Source organism: Phycodurus eques, chromosome 10 (genome assembly GCF_024500275.1).
Source record: "Phycodurus eques isolate BA_2022a chromosome 10, UOR_Pequ_1.1, whole genome shotgun sequence".
NCBI classification, from domain to species: domain Eukaryota; kingdom Metazoa; phylum Chordata; class Actinopteri; order Syngnathiformes; family Syngnathidae; genus Phycodurus; species Phycodurus eques.
In genome coordinates, this window is record NC_084534.1 from 13,571,808 (window position 1) to 13,595,701 (window position 23,894).

The window sequence follows — 23,894 nt, forward strand, 5'->3', positions numbered from 1 at the left end:
TTAAAAAATACAATAATAATATAAATATTAATGCTTTGATTTCTACAATGATTCAGAGGGTTTAATCCCTGCTATTCATATATTTATGAATGGAATGCGTCTGACATCCACCACACATGGTGGCGGACCTCAGGATCTAGCTGTGTGTGCCCCGATCAAATTTGCAATAGACCAGTGGTCTATCTACTCCCCAGGACTTAGACGTGGTCTAAGCAGACGTAGGTTTAGACTGAGTTTCAGCCACCAAATTATTACTGCACATGTCAAAGAACACACCCTTGTTGTGCCGGTACACCCAGCTTGATGTAGACCAGTCCGGCAAATTGGAAAACACTCACAGCGAGCCTTGCGCGTGCACGGAAATCAAGATACGCCAGCTATTGTGCTCCGCTGCAGATGTGCAGTCTACAAAAATAGAGCCCCTAATGTTAGCTTAGGAGTGAGTGTATTACCCCCGCCAAGGAAATTGTGTCTTTATCAGTGTTTCTTTGTTAGCACTTAGCATCCTTACCCAAAATCAATCTACCAGAGTTGATTTCCATGAGCGTGGATGTAGGACTTGTACTTTTGTCGACATTGCGAGACTTACATTAATAATTTCAGTGAATAATGCATTAATACTAAGTACAAAATCCAGGCACATGCACAAGCTGTGCATCTATCAAGGTGTACACTCTGTCGCTTAAGGGTAGTTTGGTCCAGCTCTCCCGTGACCGTGGATAAGGGCTAGAAATGAATGAGTTAATATCACCTTATCTCTTCATTGATAGCGTCAAGCTGCTCCTGCAGCATCAGAGCGAGAGTCTGAGCATCCGATTGTCCGCTTGGTGAGAGCATGGCCGAGCTAACGTCGTCATCCAGGTCGGACTCGGCCTCGATGTCGCTGCCGAGGAGGTGGCTGACGCTCCCTCGCAACGAAGGGTAGTCCTGTTCAAACACGCCGCAAACCTACGTACAACAGACACGCAGATGAGCGGTTATACTTTGAGCAAATAAACACAACAACATTGATGGCTAATGATGTTAAAAAAAATAATAAATTGGCATTCTTGAGGGTAGTTATGAATGTGAATGAACAACGGACTTACATTAGAGAGCATGTCCATGTCAGCAGGAGAGAGACAGATAAAGAGAGGTTAGTAGAGAATGAAGTTAGGCATGAAGATCACTGCATGGAGCTTCTCATCTCATCTCACCAAGAGAGCAGAGAAACATATTAGCAAAGCAGAATATGGTAAAGTCCATTTTGGGCATTTAAAGTGTGGATCATGGTGGTTTGGCAAAATACAAAATGTTGTTTGGACCTTGTTGGGATCATCTCGTAGTGCTGAGAGTCTCCCCTTTTGTGCCCGCCTGATCACAGCTGTACTGTAGTGGCCATCTTGGCCCTCCACCACAGAGAAGCGAAGGTCACTTGCACTGCCCAAATGAGACCTGACGTGACATAAAACAAAAACGCCTCATGTTGCTAAAAAGGGAACCAAAATAGTAGAAACACCTCTCAAAATGCAGCACAATTCAATGCAGAAATATAATTAACGTAAAACTTTAGATTCAGCTCTTGTATCTGTCAGTGATTCCCAACTTTAATTGAGCCAAGGCACATATTTTAGAATAGAAAAATCTTCGGGCATACCAACAAGCTAAAGAAAAAAAAAAAAGGGATATATAGGTTAATTATGTTCCTTCTGCCATTTAGGGTAAGATTATTAAATTGTTCTGCCTGTCACAATGCGTCAATGCATAGATAAAAGAGCAAAGATACATTTGTGGTAAATAAATAATTTTAATAAAGTGAAATTGGATCATTTCTCGTGGCAGACAAGATGATCTCTCGACACCATTGTTCCAAGGCACAGTGGTTGGGAATCACTACATTGTGCAGGTACTGTATGAACATTACAGTGGAACCTTGATTTAACGGAACTGGAAGCAACAGACTTCAGATTTAACGGATAGAATATCGTATCCGGTTAAAACTCAAAACGTCCCTTCGTGAGTTCAAGAATTGGCTGCTGTTGTTTACTGGCGCGTTTCTCAAACATTCTATACTGGTGTTGGTCCAGCATACAGTTGTCGTTTGTTTTTGTTTTTTTGTCAAGCCCTTCACTGTCTGCCTGTCATTGATGGTGGTGGGAAAAGGAAGTGTGCGAACCTCGTGGCTCATGAAAGCGACGCCAACTCGCTACCATGGCACAACAACTTTCTTGGTAGGTAAGGTAAAAAGGCAAGTTTGGGTCAACTTCAAAGATTTTCATACTTTTATTTATTTATTTATTTTTTACATTCATTTACAGAAATGTGTATTGTACTGGGTGTATTTAGGCCACAAATTCCAATTTAAATTAACGGACAATTGTCTTTAACGGATGACCCCTTTCCCCTATTTAGTCCAGGTTCCACTGTACTACGGTATGTAAATGTCTGCGTACCGAGGGTGACTTGAACTTCCATCTCCAAATGCCCCACTGCGCCGTTTCAAATGGTCAATCTCGTTCCTCAGTTTCTCAATCTCGCCAATCAGACGTTCCTACATGAAAAGACATTTTTAACCTAAAGTAAAAGCTTTCAAATCACACAACACAAATTAAAAAAAATTAAGATAAAAAAAATAACTTTAAAATGAAGAGGTCCGTCGTCGAAGGTTTACTGGAGTTACAGTGTTCTGTAATGGTTTTGGGGAAATAGCTGTAGTCTATAGTCATTGTGAGTGTCAGAATGTAACAGCCTTTACCCAGTTAGTCGATTCAGTTAAAAAAAGAAAAAGAAAAATGAGGAAACAGCTACTTTTCAGTTTACTGGTAAAAATAATGCCTACAATAGATATGTTGGTTAATCTTCATATAGAACCACAACACCTGGTGTTCCATAGTGGTATATGTAGCTCTACTGCTACCGCCTCAACAGACAACCAACCAAGCAATGAAAATTACATTACTTGGAAATGTGTTTGTTATCATTATGTGACATCTCAGATAAATCAAAACATTAAAAATAAGTAATTATATGCAGTATTTAATTTCACCCTAGGGCTAAATGACTCATTATTTGAATACATCAGTTTCAAATGTATTTCAAGTACACTGACCCGTGTGTGGTGGAATTCTTCCAGCTGTTTCTGACAGTTCTCAAGATCTTGGATAAGAGAGTTCTAGACACAAAGACACTAACGTTATGTCAAAACATTGATGAAATATGCAAATTGCTAATTAATTTGAAACTATAATGCAGTGTATAGGCCTCTCCTCGCCTTGTCCTCCAGTGCAGCCATGCGTTCTTTCAAATGGAGCTGCAGCCGTTCATTGGACTCTGTGAGGAGACGGTCCACGGTGTCGGATAAACGCTTGTTGTGCTCTTCATTCATCTTCTCCCGCTGACGAGCCTGATGAACGCACACAAGGCGAGGCCTAATTTTCTTTTAATTGTTTATGCTACTTAATCGAGACCTTTCTGCGTGGATTAAAGCATGACGTGTGTGCTTAGTCAAAGAAGACTGTCTGCCAGATACTGTATGGTATAGGTCAGCTTGGTAAACAATGTATCTCGCTTAATTACGTGGCAATGAAAAGAGATGCATATTCAAGTAAATCAATGGAGGCACACAAACACACATTCTCAGAGAGTGCCTTCAAATAAATATATACAGAATGGCAGTAAGAGGGGAAAATTAGCCTTGCGTGAATTATTCAGAATGTAAACATACTGTAGCAGCAAATCACTTATATTTGGGGAAGGGAGGGTGGGTGCATGTGTCGCGAGGATGATATGTGGATTTGGTTCAAATTCATGCAACAATGAACCAGGAAAATTATGTGTATGTGTGAGTGTATGCATGAGGGAGCACAGAGGCGAGGCGTCCAACTAATGTGAAGCATCAGTCCACACGCACGCACACACACACACACACTGAGAGGTCAGAGAGACCCTGCAGGGCACACACACATACTTTTACACAAACACACATACAAACCCTTCCTAGTTCTTGGTTTTTCTCCTCCAGTTGTGACTCCAGCTGTCTGAGCCGCTCCTCCACGTTGCCATGCCGCTCCTCAGCCTGAAAGGGGAGACACTTACTAATGCATCTGAATGCAGGTAGCTCCTTCAAGTCCTTGTAAGGTGAAATCATAGATTTGTTTCTAAATACATTATACATGAGGGATGTAACATTATCTAAATCTCAGGGTTCGGTTTTATGATGGTATTAATCTCATGGTAGGATAATTATTGAGATATTGTGGGGAAGCGCACGGTATTGCAAGAAGACTCACGGTACAGGTGGGGTAGATCGGGCGCATGTCGTATTCCTTTACTTATCATGAGGTTTCAATGACCAGGCATTGATAATTTATATAAAGTGTGTGTTTGTGTGTGTGAGACCTTGGACAGTGCTGCCACTCGCTGTGCCAGCTCAGCCTCCACCTCTGGCAGTGTCTCAGCCTTCCTCATGGTTTGAGCCAACCTCTGCTCTGCCATCTCCAGCATCTCCTGTAACTGGCGCACCTTCTCTTCACTCTGACTCACACACACATAACACACACAGACTGGAGCTAAGTGTGACAGCAGCATACAGGAGACAGCCGTGCAGCCGGTGAGGACACGCTCGTGGAGGATGTTGCTTGAATTCTCTATTGGCACCTGAAGTCAGATTCACCCTGCACTCCAGGCCTTAGTGTAACATGCCGTCGCCACTGGTGGATTCACCTATTTGTGGATTTGTTTGTCAATTTTTTTTTCTTTTTTTTCCTTTTTTGGGAGGGAACCAACCACCAAAACGTTTATTGGCTGAATAACCCTGCTTATTCAAGAAATCTTTAAATATATTTATATAACTATATGTATCTATCTATCTATCTATCTATCTATCTATCTATCTATCTATCTATCTATCTATCTATCTATCTATCTATCTATCTATCTATCTATCTATCTATCTATCTATCTATCTATCTATCTATTTCAATGCATCCATCCATAAATTTTTTGTACCGCTTATCCTCACTTGGGTTGTGTGCATGCTGGAGCCTATCCCAGCTATCTTCGGGCGAGAGGCGGGGTACACCTTGAAGTGGTCGCCAGCCAATCTCAGGGCACATAGAAACAAACAACGATTTGCACTCACATTCACACCTAGGGGCAATTTAGAGTCTTCAATCAACCTACCACGCACGCTTTTGGGATGCGGGAGGAAACCGGAGTGCCCGGAGAAAACCCAACCAGGCACGGGGAGAACATGCAAACTCCATACGGGCGGGGCCTGAACCGCGGTCCTCAGAACTGTGAGGTAGATGTACTAACCAGTCGGCCACCGTGCCGCCGACTTCAATGCAGTTATAAATAATTTTCTCAAAATTTCTGTTCTTCGTGGTTCCGCCTGGTCCCTATCAGTGGAACCCCGTGAACATTTTGCATGAAAAAGAAACACATCTACACCACAAATATGAAACAATCCAATAAAAAAAAACAGTGAATCTGGCGGTAACTGAGCAAGTCTTCTTGTGCTCTGTAACAATCTATTCTTTTGCAACTGCACAAACTAGTTAATGTCACCCTGTTTGTAACCTCGAAACATTGTATGCTCGTACTATAAACTGAGGACCACCAGTAATTTTTTACTACCCTTCCGCAACGTACCCACAATGGGTCCACAACCCACTTTGGAGTCCCAACCCACCACTTGAGAAACACTGCACTGCATTATACAGTGATATTTTGAGATATGAGTTTAATTCATTCCGTGACCATGCTTGCAAGTCAAAACACTCGTATCTCAAATCATTTCCCCACATTTAAATGAATTGAAATGCAATTAATCCGTTACAACCCCCCCCCCAAAAAAACCCCACACCAAATTCATTTTTAAACATGTTTCTTAGTGACAAAAAGTGCACTCAAGTCTTGTACTGTATAAAAACACAGTAATAACATTTTCTCTCAACATAACCTGCAAATACGGTAAATGTGAGCACAGAACACGACTGTACCTAATGTATTGGCTTTCACTGTTCGTCTTTGTTGGGGTATAATGGCAGTTGGCAAACCAGCTTAATGGTCCATCACTGCCACCAACTGATATTGCCCTTCCACTGCAATGAAACCAATGAGAACTGATGGTGGCCGCATGATTTGAAGTGTGCTGCCGCTCTCTAGAGGCGGGGGTCTGAAACTCACTTGTACCTCAAATTTTGCTCATACGTTTTTTTTGCTCAGACAAAAAAATTGGACTCGCATCTCGAAATACTTGTAAGTCAAGGTGCTAATATCTCAAGGCACCACTGTGCATGATTATATATAGTCACCTGAACACTGCACCTGCTGGTGGCAGTATTGAGAGTACATCATATTGTAGACTTTAGCCTGTTAGCTTAGTATATTTTGAAAAAGGAAAATGGAGGAAACAGCCAACTTTGCTCATTGAGCTTAAAAATATGGAAATAAATCTTGAAAGTTATTAAGAGAGAAACATAACAGCTAGTGGTTTTACACCAGGGTGTAGTCATCCCCACTGGCTGGTTTGACATTGACAGCCATCCTTATTGGCTACATTTGAGTAAATTGTGTTAGCTCAAACAGTTCTTTACCTTTTGTAAAACTTGATGAAACATGATGCGGTGGCATAATAATACTGCTGCAGCAGGGGGTAGAACAACAACCAAATTGTTCAAACTAAAAACTATCAATGCTACAGAAGTAAGCAACACTCTTGTTTTTCTTACAGTATGATTTATAACTTTGGTGATATAGTGCACCCTATTGACCTGGAGCGGTAAATATAAAGTGCAAGCACTCTCCCATCAGCTACAACTTTTATCTAACTGAGATTAACATTGAGGTAGCTATTTTTAAAATACTTTGCCAGTTGTAAAGTTCATTATTAAGCACTGCTTGGCCATTGGTGTGTGCATGCTACCTGTCTGTGCAGTGAGTCCTTGGTGGCCAGTTCGTTCTCCAGCTTGTCATTGAGGTCGTGGATGTGTGTCGTTTCTCGCTGTGCAGCAAGGTAACGTTTTTCCAACGTTGTTATTCTTTCCTCCATGTCTTCTCTCTGCAAGCGCAGAGAAATAAACATATTCAACCATAAAACCAAAAGAGCTTTAACGGCAATAATGAATTATTCTATTTTGGTTGAGAATATGATCCTTCAGATGTACAGTATTTCAAAAGTCCACATTTTGTGAATAAACAAATGGATTTTATCATTTAAATGCCTATTATTTTATACATATATGTACCAATTCATTTCAGTTGCTGACTGAGCAGTTAGGGTTTAAACTAAATATTGAATGTAATATCCAGTGCTCAAGATTAATGAGACCTTCAAGGTCAGAAAATCAAGATTCAACACTCATTATTCATCACTTTAGTGAGATTGATTGCTATTAGCCTCCTGTGAATGATAATAAATAATGTTTTATTAACATTTTATCTTATTTTGCTTTACCTTGCACCTTACCTTGTTTGCACTACAAAAACATATACAGTAAATTTCATGTTCCCTCCTCTTACCTCTCTCTGCTCTCGGTGCTGTTTGATTGACAGCTCCTCGCTGCGACTCAGCTCTCGCCGTGCGCTGGCGAGCTCGGCCTCCAGCTCGGCCACACGACCATTAAGAGAGGCAGAGTGCTCGCGGGTTTGGGCCAGCTCTTTACTGGTCCTGTCCAGCAGCTCTTGAAGCTCAGACACACGGCTGCCATCATCATGAATGTCTATGGAGCCGTTTGGTAGTCTCTGCAAGGTGGACGTACACAGTTAATGGACATGTGAGCACATTCGGGCACCAAAAATAGGCTTTCTCTGGTCTGAGTGGTGTAGATTTAAAAATGTAAATGTCAACAACAAAGCTGATAAACATGAGCGACCTAGATAACACTGTGGTGAGTTTATGCAAACACGGATATTTGCGGTTACGCTGCCATGTTTTTTGTTTTGATGTTTCTCCTCTCTTCACAGCTCAAAGTGAAGTGGATTAATTAAACAGACCTTAAGGGACACATACTCAGATAGGCAACCAGTGGGCAGCCCAACCTTTATTTGGACTCTGCTGCCTGATCATGAACACAGAAACAGACATGCAAAAAAAAAAAACACAAAGATGTACTACAAGCAAACTGTTTGAAGTGGTGCAGTTAAACCCATCAGGTGATTCTCTCACTAGTTTGGTTTTAGAGCATCAAACATTCCAAACTGACTGAAAATGCCCATGATCTTTTGCTCAGCTTTTTTTTTTTTTTTTTTTTTTTTTTTTTAAAGCCAAAGCCAAAGGCGCCAAAGAAAATTAGCCTGTTCGAATACAAACAGTTTATGGTGTTAAAAACAAGAAGGGTTGGGACTAATACTGCATAATAAGTGATCATGTAAGGTCAACATGGCCAAACACCTTGTAACCACAATTAGAATATTAAACCAGGAATAATGTGGGAGTGATGTAGTGTGATAAGAAGTCAAACCAGTCGACTGGTTGTCATAAAATAAAGCACAGAGCAGAAAAACAATCACACAGTCAGGAAGACCTTCCATGGAGGTTTGGATCCATCTGTCCGATCTGCTGAGTCACCATCCTTCCTTTGTTTCACCATGCTCAGCTGTAATGTAGAATGAAATCAAATTAAAAAAAATCTCACAGAAGTCACATTTCATTCTTCTCTAAGTGAATAAACAAAACGAAAAAACTCTCAAGAGCTGCAAGCCTTTATAACTTTAAACCTCCCTATAAAAGTCATACACTCTGCTTTGACTGAGCCTGTTATTAGTATTTTCAGAAAGGCCTCCTACAGAACATTCACAGTAGACCAACTTCAGCATCAGGAGCCAGAGGCCTTTCAATACCGACCCAGACCTATCATTAGATTATTTTCAAGACTAGCTTTTAATTGAATCACCTTTGATATTAAGTTAGTTTTGTGTGCATTTTAAGGCACTTTAAGAGGCACTATTGAAAAGCACTTTATCCAATGAACACAAACTTGAGAAAATTACGGACCTCAGCGTTTACATTTTACGTTTTATTGAATCCTCCTGCCCCATACCAAAGATTCCACTCAGCATCAATGGTGACATCATGAGACACACTTCCTGGCAACTACATAGTACCTCAACTAAGTGAAGCGTGCTTGCGATAAGAACTTGGAGGCTTCCATGGCAGACATATTTTAGTTGGCCTACCGTCACACATTCGATCAAACAGTCGCATTCACCTCACCTCTTGTGTGGTAGCTGATAACTGTCCCTCCAGTGTGGACACCCTCTCCAGAGCCACGCGAAGCCTCTCACGCACCTGACCAACACACGCGCACACACGCACACACACACACATTGAATGTCTTATGTCATCCTCCGTGTACCATATACCGTAATTTGTGTTATGGGCTTAGGCTTGTTGTTTTACCTATGTTGTGTTTTAATGACAGGGTTTTATGTTATACCCAGTCTTGTAATGTAGTGGAGTACAAATATTAATACAAATATTAATAGACGTGACGCTTTGGGCACAGCGATGGTGTAGGTAAAAGCGCTATACAAGTGCAATCCTTTTACTGTACTTACGTAGACTTTTCACTGATCTGTACTTTACTTATTTATTTATATTTGTGGCAAGTTTCACTTTTCCTCCACTACATTTCTTAAATAAAATACATACGCATTACTACGAAATAAAATCCAAAGAAATTGTTCGTTGTCATGCCTGAACTACAGAGGACAAAGCTGAAGAATAGTACTGCCTGTACTGATGTGGTAGATAAATTGAGGCAATGAAAATACAACGTAAGTAGTTTTTATTAAAGTAATATAAACACAGTCTTAAACATTACACTAATGCAATTCGATAGTGGTTTCCAAATACTGAGCCCACATTTGATGGTTATACTGCAAATGAATTACAAATGTTTCATTACATAGTTATAGAGCTTTTTATAGGACTTCACTATTATTTTGCTCTCTCCATGTGTCATCCATCTACAAATTCTTGTAGAAATTGATTAAAGGGGTTCCCTTGTTTACGAAGGTCACGACATGTTTTGAGATTATGAACGACATGCGGTATAAGAATGTTTCGTCATCATGAGTCACGAAAAGGCATGCTCAGTTACCGTACTTGCTTGTTTTTCTTTTATACAAATATTTACTGAAGTTATGATATTCTGAGGTAATAAACAGTGCACAATGAACTAATTTAAATTTACTGTTACTATGACTTTACTACTATGTTAGCGTAGAGTAGTAGACTACGGTATGTTCCTCTGACATACGTAGAAATTTGTTACCACAATAAGTACTGTACTCCATCGTAACCTGAGGACCCCCTTTAGGTAGTTTATAATTAACTGACTAGATTAGCACTTGTAGTGCGCAAACCTCTACAAAGAAAAAAACAATTGCCTCCATATTTGTGCTAGCACAACCACATTGAGCTGTGAACAACAATTTCTGTGCTTTGACAACAACAAGGCAGTTAGTTATTGGTGATATACACACAAATGCAAAATGCAAACTTAACAAGTGGTACAACTAGCATGTAGAAAGTACCAGAAAGTAATACTTGAGTAAAAATACGAGTATCTTAACAGAAAATAGCTTTAGTAAATGTTAAAGTCACTTTGTAGAATATGACATGAGTAAAAGTCAAAGTATTTGACATTTGCTGTTGCGACTTAAGTATTAAAGGTCTTTTTTATATATTAAGCATACTTAAGTCTTCAAAGTAAAGTGGTTATTATTAAAGTTGTATTATGTGTGTTTTGTTTTAGATTTATTTTTTATTGATTTAATTTACTTCAGTGGTGTAGTTAAAGATCTGCATGTTGCCTAATGCATGAAGTGTAATGCATGCCTGGCCATCATGCGATGCTGGCGTCTGCTGGACTCAAGGCCGAAGAAGCAATGGAGAGAGAGAAACACACACACACTGCTGTTGTGCCCATATAAAGACTTCCTGATTATCTGTGTCTTACAAGTACATTCACAAAAATGACAGTAGCAAAACAATACCGTTAAATATGGGTTCAAGATTTGGAAAGCAGTAGGTTATATGCTTGCTGTTCTTATCAAAAACTTACAGTATATCAGTTGATACTGTGCTTTTAAAAGTTAACAATTTAACAACTTAAGCACTTTTCATGGGGGTATCCTTATTGTGAAGTGGTAACTGTGTTGGTTTCCACAAAGGTCTAAGGGTCTCTGTTTATCTATGCTATGGTGTCCTAGCCCACCATAATGTTGGAAGATGTTCACCTTTTCATCCAGAGCCTTGTGATGTTCAAACAACGACTTGAGGGCTTTGAGGACCTCAACCTCACTGGAAACTCCAGATGGTGGGGGGGCTTGCCTCTTCACAACTGTCATCCTGAGACTGCGTTCGTGACGAGCCACCAAACACTCCAGGTGCTCCAAAAGCAGCTAAATACACACACACACACACACACACACACACACACGCACATGCACAGTAAATTCACATTAAACCATTTTTATCAATGGGATGTACAGAGGCACATACATTATAACATTAAAATCCAAGAGAATATATCTGTTCAATCTGACATGCACTGACACAAGCACACAGACACAAACACACAAACCACACGTGCACACGTACCCTGGTGTTGTTCCTTTCAGCTTTCAGCTCTGATATTTCCTCCTCTTTCTCCAGCAGCTGCTCTCGGCATATGTTCAGCTCCTTGGTAAGGGTGGCAAACTCCTACATAGCACACACACACACACACATGCATCTGAGGTTAATATTGTATCACCTGTCAACATGGTAGGCTTTCATCTTGTGAAGCTGAGCGCATGTAAGTACAGACATGTGAGACGTCAACTTTACTAGTTTGGCTGCGGAGTTTAATAGGATTGCAATGTTTACCTGTAGGGATTTTGCTTTTATCAACTGCAATCAGGCAGTAGCTGTGACAAAATCCTTCGTGCTATGATGATTACTTATTCCCTCTCTCTCTGCCATTTACTACATTTGCAGAGGTAGTAAGTACAACAAAATGGTGACGTTTGAATCATTTCTGTAGTTTGATCCCAGCCATAGAGATTGGGCCTCTCATCGCATACTTATGAAAATACTTTGTTGTTACCATGTGGTTCTATTTGTTTGAGAGTGTTGTTTTTTCTCACTGTGCATTTGTGGCTTAAGTCCAATGAAATACTCAAAGGCTAGTCCCTCCTTGTCTCAGGACACACACAAACACACACACGTGCATGCACACACATATACTGTGTGCATATACAGTACACAATCAATTGCCGGAATTTACCCAGCCCTTAAATTAACTCTAACCTTCCTTTAACCTTTCATATAGCTTCACCCTACATTGTAATGATTTATTTCAATGTGACCTGCCTTCCTGCTCAGGTTATTAAGTCATTCGGTCTAATGTATCAACTGTAAATATAGATTTAAGGCTCCCATTTCAACAGTCGCAAAGCATGCGCTATGAAGCTGCGCTATTTCCTCCACTACTAGCTGGAGCGTTTATGTACTCATCTGCAGAGAGTACCAGATGTTTAGTTTAGAGGACGTCGTTATTTGTACAAATGATATTATATTGGTAGCGCTTAAGAGTCTGTTGTCTGTTAACTAGTTGATAGGGAATTGTTGCTTACTGTTACAATGGCATGTGTAACTGCCTCACATTAGCTGTTTCTTTTTGTGTGTTCTATTATTCCTAGATCTTATCAATAATGCAGTTCAGTTTTCAGAAGAACTGAATGTTCCCTCTTAAAGTTTCTGCACTTTCGCATTTTGTGGCTGTGTTGCATTTTTTCTCACTTTCTTTCTTTGTTCACTGGGGAGTTACACGATGCCCTGCTGCTATGATGTCACACTATTTATGTAGCTCATAAAGGTGGAAAATAAATGTGTGATGCACTGAACCGAACAGTACCACTGGGTGGAAACTTGGCTATGGTAACGGAAATTACAGCTACCTAGTGGGATCACCTGTTCTTTTTCCCCCCCAATAGGAAAAAAGGAAGCGTCCATGAAAGGGATTTGTTTGAGTGAACAGTGCAACTGGTGATTAAATGAGGTAATCTATGGGGAGTGATATGTCTCAAAATTATTTGCGCGTGTTTTTCAAATCCACTAATTATTTGCACGTTTTTAAAATCCACAAATATATCCGTGATTCAGATGTGTATTTTTCAAATCCACAAATATATCTGCGATTTACATGTATTTTTCAAATCCACAAATTATTAGCACGTTTTTAAATTCCATAAATATATCCGTGATTCACACATGTATTTTTCAAATCCACAAATATATCAGTGATTTACACGTATTTTTTAATATTGTGTGTGCATTTATCATTTGTAAATATTCAATTTTACTTGTGAATTATTGAAAGTGCATTTGTGGCTCACCGGGCACGAGCATTTATTTTTTAGACAAAGATAACGCAATTTTAAGAATCACACTTGTAGGAAGGCCCTCCCTCCATCCGCTAGGCGGCAGTACGTTGCTGTCTCCGTCGATGACTTGACTGCAAATAATTTTTATGGGAATCCAACAGTCTATAGTCCGACCCTGCCGAAATCCCCAATAGACTGACCATGACTCAACAAGGGGGACAACCAGCAGCCCCATCATTAGTAAGTGAAATATAAAGAAATCACTTTCCTCATCTGTCAGCAAGATACAAAAAACAGCTTATTATTAACAGTAGCTCACTCTCAAACAGCTCTCTCTCTCGTTCTCGCCCTCTTGATAGAACCTATGCTCTCAAAGGAGATGGCAACACTGCCACCTAGCGAATGGAGTGATGGCCCTCCCACACGTGTGATTTTTTTTCAACTTGAAACTGTGCTACGGTCACTGATGGTGTCGTGGTACATTCACCTGACTTTGGTGCGGGCCGCGCGTGTCCGTGTCTATATGTGCACTGCCACTGACTGGCGATCAGTTCAGGGTGTAGTCTGCCTTTCGAAGTTAGCTGGGATAGGCTCCAGCGCCCCGCGACTCTCACCAGGATAAGCCATGTTGAGAATGGATGGATGAACTGCGTTACGCTTGTCTCAAAAATAAATGCGCGTGCCCGTTGATCCACAAACGCACCTCCAACAATTCACAAGCAAAATTGAATATTTACAAATGATAACTCATGATAAATGCACACACAACATTAAAACACATGTGTAAATCGCAGATATATTAGTTGATTTGAAAAATACACGTGTGAATCGTGGATATATTTGTGGATTTTAAAAACATGTACAAATAATTTGTGGATTTGAAAAACATGTAAATCGGGGATATATTTGTGGATTTCAAAAATAATTTTAAAAGAATTTTGAGACAGCTCTCACCATAATAAACTGTCTATTTGAGCAGAAGCGCACAATAGATTAGGAAGATTACAAGATGTAACAATTAAACATTTAGTATCGGTTAAATAATTTTAAAAAAGGCGCTGTTCCAACTTGTCAGGTGGGGGTTTCTTAAAATAAACTTCGCCATCGTCCAAACCTCTGATGCGCACCAAATAAGCAGATGGAGACAACCTGAAGGCGGGTCTCGGTCTGTGAGTTATAGCTTGGAGGTCAGCAAAATAATTGGCAATAAATTATTATTATTTTTTTAATATTACAGGAATGAAGTCATATTTATTTAGAGAACAAAATGGCATATTTTTTCGGGAGAATACAGTCCTTTTTTTGAAGAAGAAGAATTGAGGTGTCTTTTCAAGAATAAAATGTTTAATATTATCAGAAAAAAGATGTATTTTTTAAATTCGCTTGTTCAAATATGACTTTAGTATCACATTACAACTTTATCTTGGAAAAATATACAGTCACAACTTTCTGTCTCTGAAAAATAGGTTTTTGTTATTGTAACATTACAAGTTTCTCAAAAAAGGGCACATTTTTAAGTGGTATTTAGGGGTAGACATGGTAGTTAAACATGTTTAGGATTATGAGAGGGTCTCACCAGTCAGGGGTCCCTGGACCCCAAGAATTTGACATTTTCTGGCATATGGAAATCCCAAATACAGGGTGTCCCAAAAGTAACCAGTGCATAGTGACTTATATCCTTTAAATATATTTCATATTTCAGGTATTATTTGGACAAATGTTAGGGTATCAGCAATTGACAGCTTAGGCTTTGCAGGCTAATCGGCTAACCCTTTTTGGAAGTGTGTGTCATTCCCTTGCCTCACCAATTGACATTGGAACAGCGTTGCAAATAGATAAACTTTCACTGGCTTTGCATAAACGCCTTCAGTGTTTTCATCAGTGGTGGTAGTAGCGGGCCTTCCGCTGTGTGGTTTGTCAAAAACAGGTCCTGTTTAAGAAACTTGCCATGGATAGCGTAACTTGTACTACACGTTGGAGTAGTGTGACTTCGATCAACCTCCTCCTACTTGGGTTGCTCTGCATTGGGGGCCACGAAAACGTCTTGCCAGGCAGCACTTTTGCAACTGTTCCAATGTTAAGCAACGGTTTCACTAGGAAACGTCACCTGGATAATAGCATACTGTATGGGCCGTTAAATGTGTGCGTGATTGTAATGCTAATGTAATAAAGTGGCAGGAGGATGTATCCGGCACTCTCAACATGGTTAACTTATGATAATCAATCCGTCAAAAGCCTATTTGACATTTATACTCCCATCTAATCCATTCATCTCTCTCTATAAACGTCACACTTAACACTTAGATTTCTAAAACGAGACATCATCATTTTGTTCAAAAACAGACAGATGAATGGGGTGACTGAGGGGATGCAAGGTGGGAAGAGAAAACAGGTCAGCTTGTTTGATTGACTTTGCCTTATTCCACAGGGGTGCACAAATAGACAGCAGCTCAAGCCAAATCCACCAACAGATGTTGGCGCTCACCGTCTCTTTCAATCACTGCAAAAAGGCTCAACGGGCCACTAACTCGCCAGTTCAACCTCTCATCCTGCTGCCTTTTGGGAGTGTTCCACTTCTCCACATGAACTCTCCCAAAACACAAATAAGCACAGAAAGGTATGAACAATTCATTTTGTTGGGAGTCTCACATAATTGAATATGAGGCGTATACCCAGTATAACACAAAATGATGCATTACTGTCTGGACGAATAGAAATCTCCATTTAATTTCTCAGGAGGGGTTTCCCTCTGGCACAAAGACGTAAACATGCATCATTGTGTGCACTATGCAATCCTAACCCCTCCAAACCACGTGAGCTTGGAAGAATTCAAGGGTATTTCTTCTACTTGAAAACATGCGTAGCTGGCTGACAAGGCGATGTCGACATCTGTCAGAGGGTATATCACACAGAGCAGAGAGAAGATTCTGGGCCTCTGCCTCCAACCACATTGTGAGATAGCAAGCAGGGAGCGAACACTGCTGAGCCTAGACATTGTAAAGCGATTGCTCCCTTTCGCTTCCTTAAGCAGTTTGGGATTAAAGGATGAAAAAAAATTTGTGTGTCAGTATGTGTGTGCAAAGAGACGGTGAGAGATTGGAGTGCAGTTGGATAAAATATATATTTTTTTAAAACAACACTTTAATCAGGCACATGCAATCCAAAATATATATTTTTTTCACAAGTGTGACTTCATCGTTTTGTGTCTATGTATTTACTGTATGTGTGTGTGTGTGTGTGTGTGTGTTTGGTAAGCAGTGCATTTGTGGGTTTCTCATTTGCTGAGAGGCTGCCAATGTGGGGAGTTCAACTCACCTCATCCGTCTACTCAGTATTTCCTGAAAAGTCCAAGTTGTATTTGGTATTAAATTCCGCGCAGTTCAATTAAAATGACAGAACTTGTGTGCATTTATGTGCTTATGTAAACTTAAGGGGGAAGTTTGCCATTTTCAAAAAAACAAAACAAAAAAATATTTTTGTCATTATGACCTGACAGTAGTACATGATGAATATGTCAGCTGTCTCTGGCCCCATCTTGTGCCTCTAATTTGGGTTGCAAGAAACCGCCGCATCTGAAGAAAAACAACCAATCAAAGAGAGAAGATGTAACTTATGAGATGACAATCATTCATTGTGCACTCGTGGGCACACTCATAGCACATCTGCCTCACAGTTCTGGGGACCGGGGTTCAAATCCCGGCCCCGCCTGTGTGGAGTTTGCATGTTCTCCCCGGTGCCTGGGTGGATTTTCTCTGGGTTCTCTGGTTTCCTCCCACATCCCAAACACATGCGTGGTAGGTTGATTTGAAGACTCTAAATTGCCCGTAGGTGTGAATGTGAGTGCGAATGGTTGTTTGTTTCTATGTGACCTGCGATTGGCTGGCGAACGGTTCAGGGTGTACCCCGCCTCCCGCCCGAAGATAGCTGGGATAGGTTCCAGCAGCTCGCGACCGAGTGAGGATAAGCGGTAAAGAAAATGGATGGATGGATTTAAATTTGGCACGCTTGTTAACATTACTCTTCTTTGTGGTGTGTCGAATTTACATGACATTTTTTGGGCCTGTTTAGTTCCACTGTTTAGTTCCATGATGGGTCACATCATGCAAGATATCAGCAAATATCACAAGACCTCGGCCAGCAATCATCAAAAGATTAAATCTGGGTGTGCGTTTTTATTTTCCTTTTCTTTTTGCAACACTGATGACATTACACTATTCACTACATTGTACGAGATCTCAGTGTACCTTACATAAAAAAATATATATAAAATGAAAAAAAATCTGCACGTTTTTTTCTTTGACATGGAGTTCCCTTTTACACAGGCCCCACTGCACGACATTTAGGCCTGTAATATTACATCAGAAGGTGGAATATTGCCGGTCTGACTACATTCCATCATTGCGTGTCAGTGGCTTTCACACAGAACAGCACCCCCCACCAAAAAAATAAAATTAAAACTGGAATAAACAACTATTTAACAGGCAGTATGAAATGGGATAAGAAATGCCCCACTAATCTTGAATGTAGGATGAGAAAAATAAAGCCCAAATGATGATTCACACATCTCACATGATGCATAAGAAAAATAAGTTACAATTTTCTCTCTCGCAGCATTTCCAAAACAGCAAGCAAATTGCCACCCTAACACTTTTCCCGGGTGTGAGTAGGTAGTGAGTTATTTGCTGCTATGATGCCACCCTGCACACTTCCATTGCTATGGCAACAGGGCATCGGGAAAGTGTTTGAGCAGGATGCCAACAGCAAGTTTTATCAAACGACTGCAGATGTTCACACATGCGAACTAGACTTTACACGATCAGGATTTTTGGGGCTGATCACCGATTTAAAAAACAAAGAGAACCGACCACCGATACGATCACATTATGGAGCAATGTCCATCCATTTTCTGAGCCGCTTCTCCTCACTAGGGTCGCGGGCGTGCTGGAGCCTATCCCAGCTGTCATCAGGCAGGAGGCGGGGTACACCCTGAACTGGTTGCCAGCCAATCGCAGGGCACATAGAAACAAACAACCATTCGCACTCACAGTCATGCCTACGGGCAATTTAGAGCCTCCAATTAACGCATGTTTTTGGGATGTGGGAGGAAACCGGAGTGCCCGGAGAAAACCCACGCAGGCACGGGGAGAACATGCAAACTCCACACAGGCGGGGGCGGGGATTGAACCCGGGTCCTCAGAACTGTGAGGCTGACGCTCAAACCAGTCATCCACCGTGCCGCTATGGAGCAATGTGTCTATTTAAATGACTTGTTCATTTACTGTATATACTTGTGTACAGTATACTGAGTTTCGACAAAAATATCTTGTCAGGTCATGTATTCTTATCTGTCAGGTCAAACCAACATTACAAAATGACAGAAATAATAGGTGGTAACTTACTGTAATTAAATTACTTTATTGTAATAAAATTACTTCACACACACCGAAACTTTACAGCATGATTCGATAGAACGCCGGTACAACCGTTAGTACGAGCACTAGCTTGCGAGGCTACATTACGATTTGTTGCCTGCTTACGAGCCGTATCGTATTAAAAGTATGGGAACGTATCTCAAGCAAGCCTTCAATTAAAGTCCTCTCCCGAGCACTGGTGACCACCACCACACGTTTTTCCCCATTTTGTTCTTATAATAAACACGACGCGATCGATTGTTGTTGTCGTGGCCGTGGTAACGCGTGTATTCGGACGCGTTTGAATTGACAAGATAAAGCCCAGTGATCGTAAAAGACGGGATGCGGTGGTATCAGAATACAATACAAGATTTTATTGCAGTAGTCTGACATAGTGCAATCGTGAAAGACCAAATTTGTCTTGTCGTCTGATCCGGGCATTACATGTTGTCTGTCCCAGACCGCCGACATGTTTCTTTATTGGTTGTCAGATATTTACAGTACTTAGTCAAAAGACGCGCGACAAGGCTAAAAATAAACTAGCTTCTGAATTCAAATAAACTGTACACGATGGTGACGTGGAGCGAATGTCTTTTGCAGAGCCGATCAATGACATTGATCAGATCGGCGAATTATTAAAAACTCCACTGTGACACAGTAAAACTGTTACGGCATAAAAGGGATGCAGATCTTCCATTCTGCTTGACCTAACAGCCGAACAGGCCAAAAACAAAAATCGGTGAATTATGACATTAAAGCCGATCAGCCGATGAGGATAAAATTCTAATTATCGGCCGATATCGATCAGGCCGATCAGATCGGTGTATAGTCTTATGCAAACATGCAAAAGGCCACTGAGGCACATTCTGTGGAGGAGCAACTGGATGCAGCATTTCAATTTGTACACATATAAACATTTTTACTTCAAAACATTCTATCCTAGTACTCCAGCTTCCTCCAGCAGTATGTTAGATGAATTGGAGACTTTATTGCCCAGTGGTATGAATGTAACTATGAATGATTGTCAGTCTGAATCAAGAAATATTTTGCTTGACAATGTTAACTCTTTGAATTGCGTAAACAAGCTGTTGAGTGTTCCCAGGTAAGAAAACATTAATGAATTGGGAAGATTGATGAATGAGGACTTGTAAGTGGAGTTCTGCAGGGGTCACATCTCAGGCCTTTGTACTTTAAACTTGAAATGTTTCGTCATCTCATTGCAGTCAGATGACAACCTCGTAAATCCACCTTATTACGATTTTAATCTTTTTACATGAGATTCTCTGTCGTTTCATCCATGTATTGATACAAAAAAAAAAAGAGATTTTGTAATGTCATGTTTCTGACAAGTATCAGCATTAGCTGCCAGATCTGACATTCAAAACACAAACTTTCTCTCATGACCGCACCTCAGATTCATTTTGTTTTAAAAACAAAGAAATAATCAATAACCGCTGAAGACATCAAATTACTGACTTTTTTTTTTTAAATAAACCAACAAATAGTTTTAATATGTAACCTGTAGAACAGATGAGTGACAATTTCAAAATCAGGTGGCTAAATTACTCATAAAATTATGTATTATGTTGATCAAAGTAAATCAATGTAATGCATTGATGGCATTTGTTTGTGTATGACCTTTTACTTTGTTACCCATCCTTAAAAGCCTAGAGGCCACTCTGGGAAGTATCTGTGTGTCAACATTACATTGACACATATGTCCTCGTCTGGACATGGACTTTCTGAAAAAAGCCGCTTAAACATTGAAAAAAAAAAAAAAAAAAAGAAGAAAAGCACAACATACAGTGGTGACTGAAAAGGTGGATTTACGTTATTTAGAGTCAATTGACATTATTTAATGACCTCTGACAGTATATGAAACAAATTGTGTTAAAAGATAATTAAATTGAATTAATATAATTTAATTAAAAAGTAAAAAAAATATATCTTCGAAGTTTTCTTACAGCAATGCTTTTCCTAAAGCACAGCACGCACCAAAGTGTTTTAGTTGTCCAAGTTTCTCCTCTGCGGCCATTGAAGGACTGAGACCAGAATAGCATCCATTCATGTGTACCAGTGTTCCTTCATTAAACAAAACCTGCAGCGTAAAGAAGTACAGACAAAGAGAGAGGAAGTCTTTCTCCTCTCGGGCGAGTGGAGAAACACAAAGACTTTTGTTGTACATCAGTTTGTGTGCAGCAAACACGCAGCCAGCCGAGCACATGCCACAGCCGAGGAGAGAATCCCAGTCACTGCACGACATATTGGGTTTGTCGTTTTGTAGAAGTGGAATACGACAAGATACAAGAAATCACATCAACTAGAGAGAAGCCTTAGTGGAGCAACTTCCTTCTGCGTCTCTTTGAAACATCAATCATTTCATGGCAGTCTGACTACAGCACGCAGTGATAAATGGGATAGAGAGAAAAGGATGAAAGATGGTCATGTCATAGTCTTAAAAAAAAAGTCATCAGCAGTGAAATCAATACAGCCAAAGACGTGTGACTTATTTCCACTGGAGAGCTTCCTTCAATCCTAATATCCACACTCTGCACGTCATTCCCTACCTGGTACATGTAGGTGTTAAAGTGGGTCCCATTCTGAAGATGGATCTTCACTGTTGGGTTCATGATGCAGGCTAAACATAGCAGATCCCTCAAACAGAATCCCCATTAAAAGTGGGAGCAAGAGCGGGATTCACAAGCTGTTCCCTAATGCTATTCTCTCTGCCCTCGGACACCGCAGCAACACTCTGTTAGCTGGCCTGAGCAAGGGAGCGCGAGCGAGAGGGAGGAGAGAGAGAAACAAGGGCAGGCAGAGTCAAGGGGATTGTGGTACATTTGGGTTTTCGATCAGAGAGAAAGACAACATTTAGAGGATGGACAGAGGAGGAGGTGAGTGAGCAGGCTGTAGTGATCAGCTGATGGAGGAAGTGACAGGAAGGGTTCAGAGACAGATCAGCCACCTGTTCTACATTGAACACACAGTGGTACAATTTGGAGTCCAACCTAAATTTATGCCGCAAAAGTCAAACAAAAAACGAGAAGTTGAACTGTCATCAAGCGTGACTTTCGCTAATTTCGTGAGAGTTTGGGTCAGTGAGCATCATTCTAAAAGGTCAATTAAACAAGGGCCTTTTTTTTGTTTATTTGAGATGTGGTGGCAGGAGAGAAAATACAAATACAAAATGTGCAATACAAATAATCAAGTATTAACTGCAGTTCAGTTGGTCGACTGGTTAGCACATCTGCGTCACAGTTCTGAGACCCGAGTTCAAATCCGGCCTCACCTATGTGGAGTTTGCATGTTCTCGCCGTGCCTGTCTGGGTTTTCTCCACCCTAGTGAGGATAAACAGTACGGAAAATGAATGAATGAACTACAGTTCATCCATCCATCCATCCATTTTCTGAGCCGCTTCTCCTCACTACGGTCGCGGGCGTGCTGGAGCCTTTCCCAGCAATCTTCGAGCGAGAGGTGGGGTACACCCTGAACTGGTTGCCAGCCAATCGCAGGGCACCATTCGCAAACCATTCGCACTCACATTGACACCTACAGGCAATTTAGAGACTTCAGTCAACCATGCATGTTTTTGGGATGTGGGAGGAAACCGGAGTGCCCGGAGAAAACTCACGCAGGCACGAGGAGAACATGCAAACTCCACACAGGCGGGGCTGGGGATTAAACCCCAGTCCTCAGAACTCTGAGGCAGACGCTCTAACCTGTCGGCCACCATGCGGTTCATACATAATACCTATAATAATAAAAATGCATATTATGTGTAGCAGATGTCTTCAAATGGTGACTAGTGTTACTTAGAATTTCATTTAGTTTTATCAAAGCCGACTACTATTAACATTTCAATGGCAGAGAAGAATGTTGTAATGTTAATTAAAACATTGCTTACACCATTTCTTTTACATTATTTCTGTTAGGTAAACATTTTTTAGACCTTCAACCACATTGTAGGATCATCTAGTGTAGATGTGAAGTCTTAAAAATGAATGCCAAGAATAGAGAGTAGAAGCCTCCCCCCCAAAAAAAAAAAAAAAAAAACCAGAATCACTAGTTCCTCTTCATAAAAAGCCCAATCACTGCTCACTCAACCCAAATTGAAGAACTCTATTTTCATCCACTGTGACACTGCTGTGCCTACTGATTCTATTTATAAACGTTCCTCCGCTCTCAGTTGGGTTTCACAGTGCATGACTGCAGTCTGAAAGCCCTTCCAGAGTTTTTCTAGTCTCAAGAATAATCAATTAATGTCTGCAAACAACGCGTGTCACTTTGAGCCTAGTTTGAGGACACTGGCGAGTTGGGACTGCTGTGCTGAGTATACTTCAAGGAAGGTTCAGCTTAAAATACGTCAAGCGCAACAAAATGTAGTCCACAATGAGACCGAGAATTAAGCGAGCGGCTTTGGTAATCCCATGACATACCATCTGGAATGACCAGGAGGCTGACATTTTTGTTATTTGATACATTTCATTTATTGCCAAATTCAATGTTAACTGAAAGACTGTTGTGAAATTGGCATAATGTGTATACACAGATGAACCACTGCTTTGAAACAAATGATATGTGAGTTACAACATCAGGTTGGAATTGGCTAATGCCTCTGCCAGAATACAATATTAATTTAACAATAATAATAATAATAATAATAATAAGAAGAAGAAGAAGAATCAATATATTTCCCATTTTACTCACTCCCTTCAATATTAATACAGAATCTATTTTGAGAGTTTTTGTTTTGAAGTAAAATAAATTGTACAATGTATGGTTACAGTGAAACGTGTCACCTGAATTCATGTAGAAAATATGCAAGTCTTTATTCTTCCACTGTTATCAGTCATTGATTGTTTTCGGTACAGATGGGCATTTGAAACTATTCTTAAGTAAACATAAACATGCACACTCCTCTTATAACTGGGGATGTGGCTGCGTTCACAATTAACCAATCACATTCAAACTCATTTTAAATGGGAATCAGCACACAGCTGCCACCATTTAAAGTGCCTCTGATGAACCCTGAATAAAGTTCAGCTGTTTTTGTAGGCTTTTCCTGACATTTCTTTAGTGTATCAAAGGTATCAATCAGGAGAAGGGTACAAAAGAGTTTCCAAGGC

General features: G+C 40.4%; 1 protein-coding gene across 7 annotated transcripts in view; it reads right to left on the minus strand.

Moving 5' to 3' along the window:
- Positions 1-23,894, minus strand: part of ppfia4 (PTPRF interacting protein alpha 4) — an 80,984-nt gene that overhangs the window by 15,862 nt on the left and 41,228 nt on the right. For 3 of the 7 annotated variants that reach the window (XM_061687256.1, XM_061687255.1, XM_061687252.1), the window contains exons 3-15: positions 11,591-11,692; positions 11,227-11,391; positions 9,197-9,271; positions 8,496-8,579; positions 7,504-7,725; positions 6,908-7,042; positions 4,378-4,512; positions 3,971-4,054; positions 3,251-3,382; positions 3,089-3,151; positions 2,433-2,530; positions 1,305-1,434; positions 752-948 (exon numbers count right to left, since the gene is read on the minus strand). In XM_061687256.1, the coding sequence (XP_061543240.1) occupies positions 752-948; positions 1,305-1,434; positions 2,433-2,530; positions 3,089-3,151; positions 3,251-3,382; positions 3,971-4,054; positions 4,378-4,512; positions 6,908-7,042; positions 7,504-7,725; positions 8,496-8,579; positions 9,197-9,271; positions 11,227-11,391; positions 11,591-11,692 (1,622 nt within the window). Of the gene's footprint in view, positions 1-751; positions 949-1,304; positions 1,435-2,432; positions 2,531-3,088; positions 3,152-3,250; positions 3,383-3,970; positions 4,055-4,377; positions 4,513-6,907; positions 7,043-7,503; positions 7,726-8,493; positions 8,580-9,196; positions 9,272-11,226; positions 11,392-11,590; positions 11,693-21,334; positions 21,498-23,894 lie in introns of those variants that run through there. The other 4 variants (XM_061687257.1, XM_061687253.1, XM_061687254.1 and 1 more) reach the window with 4 other exon arrangements.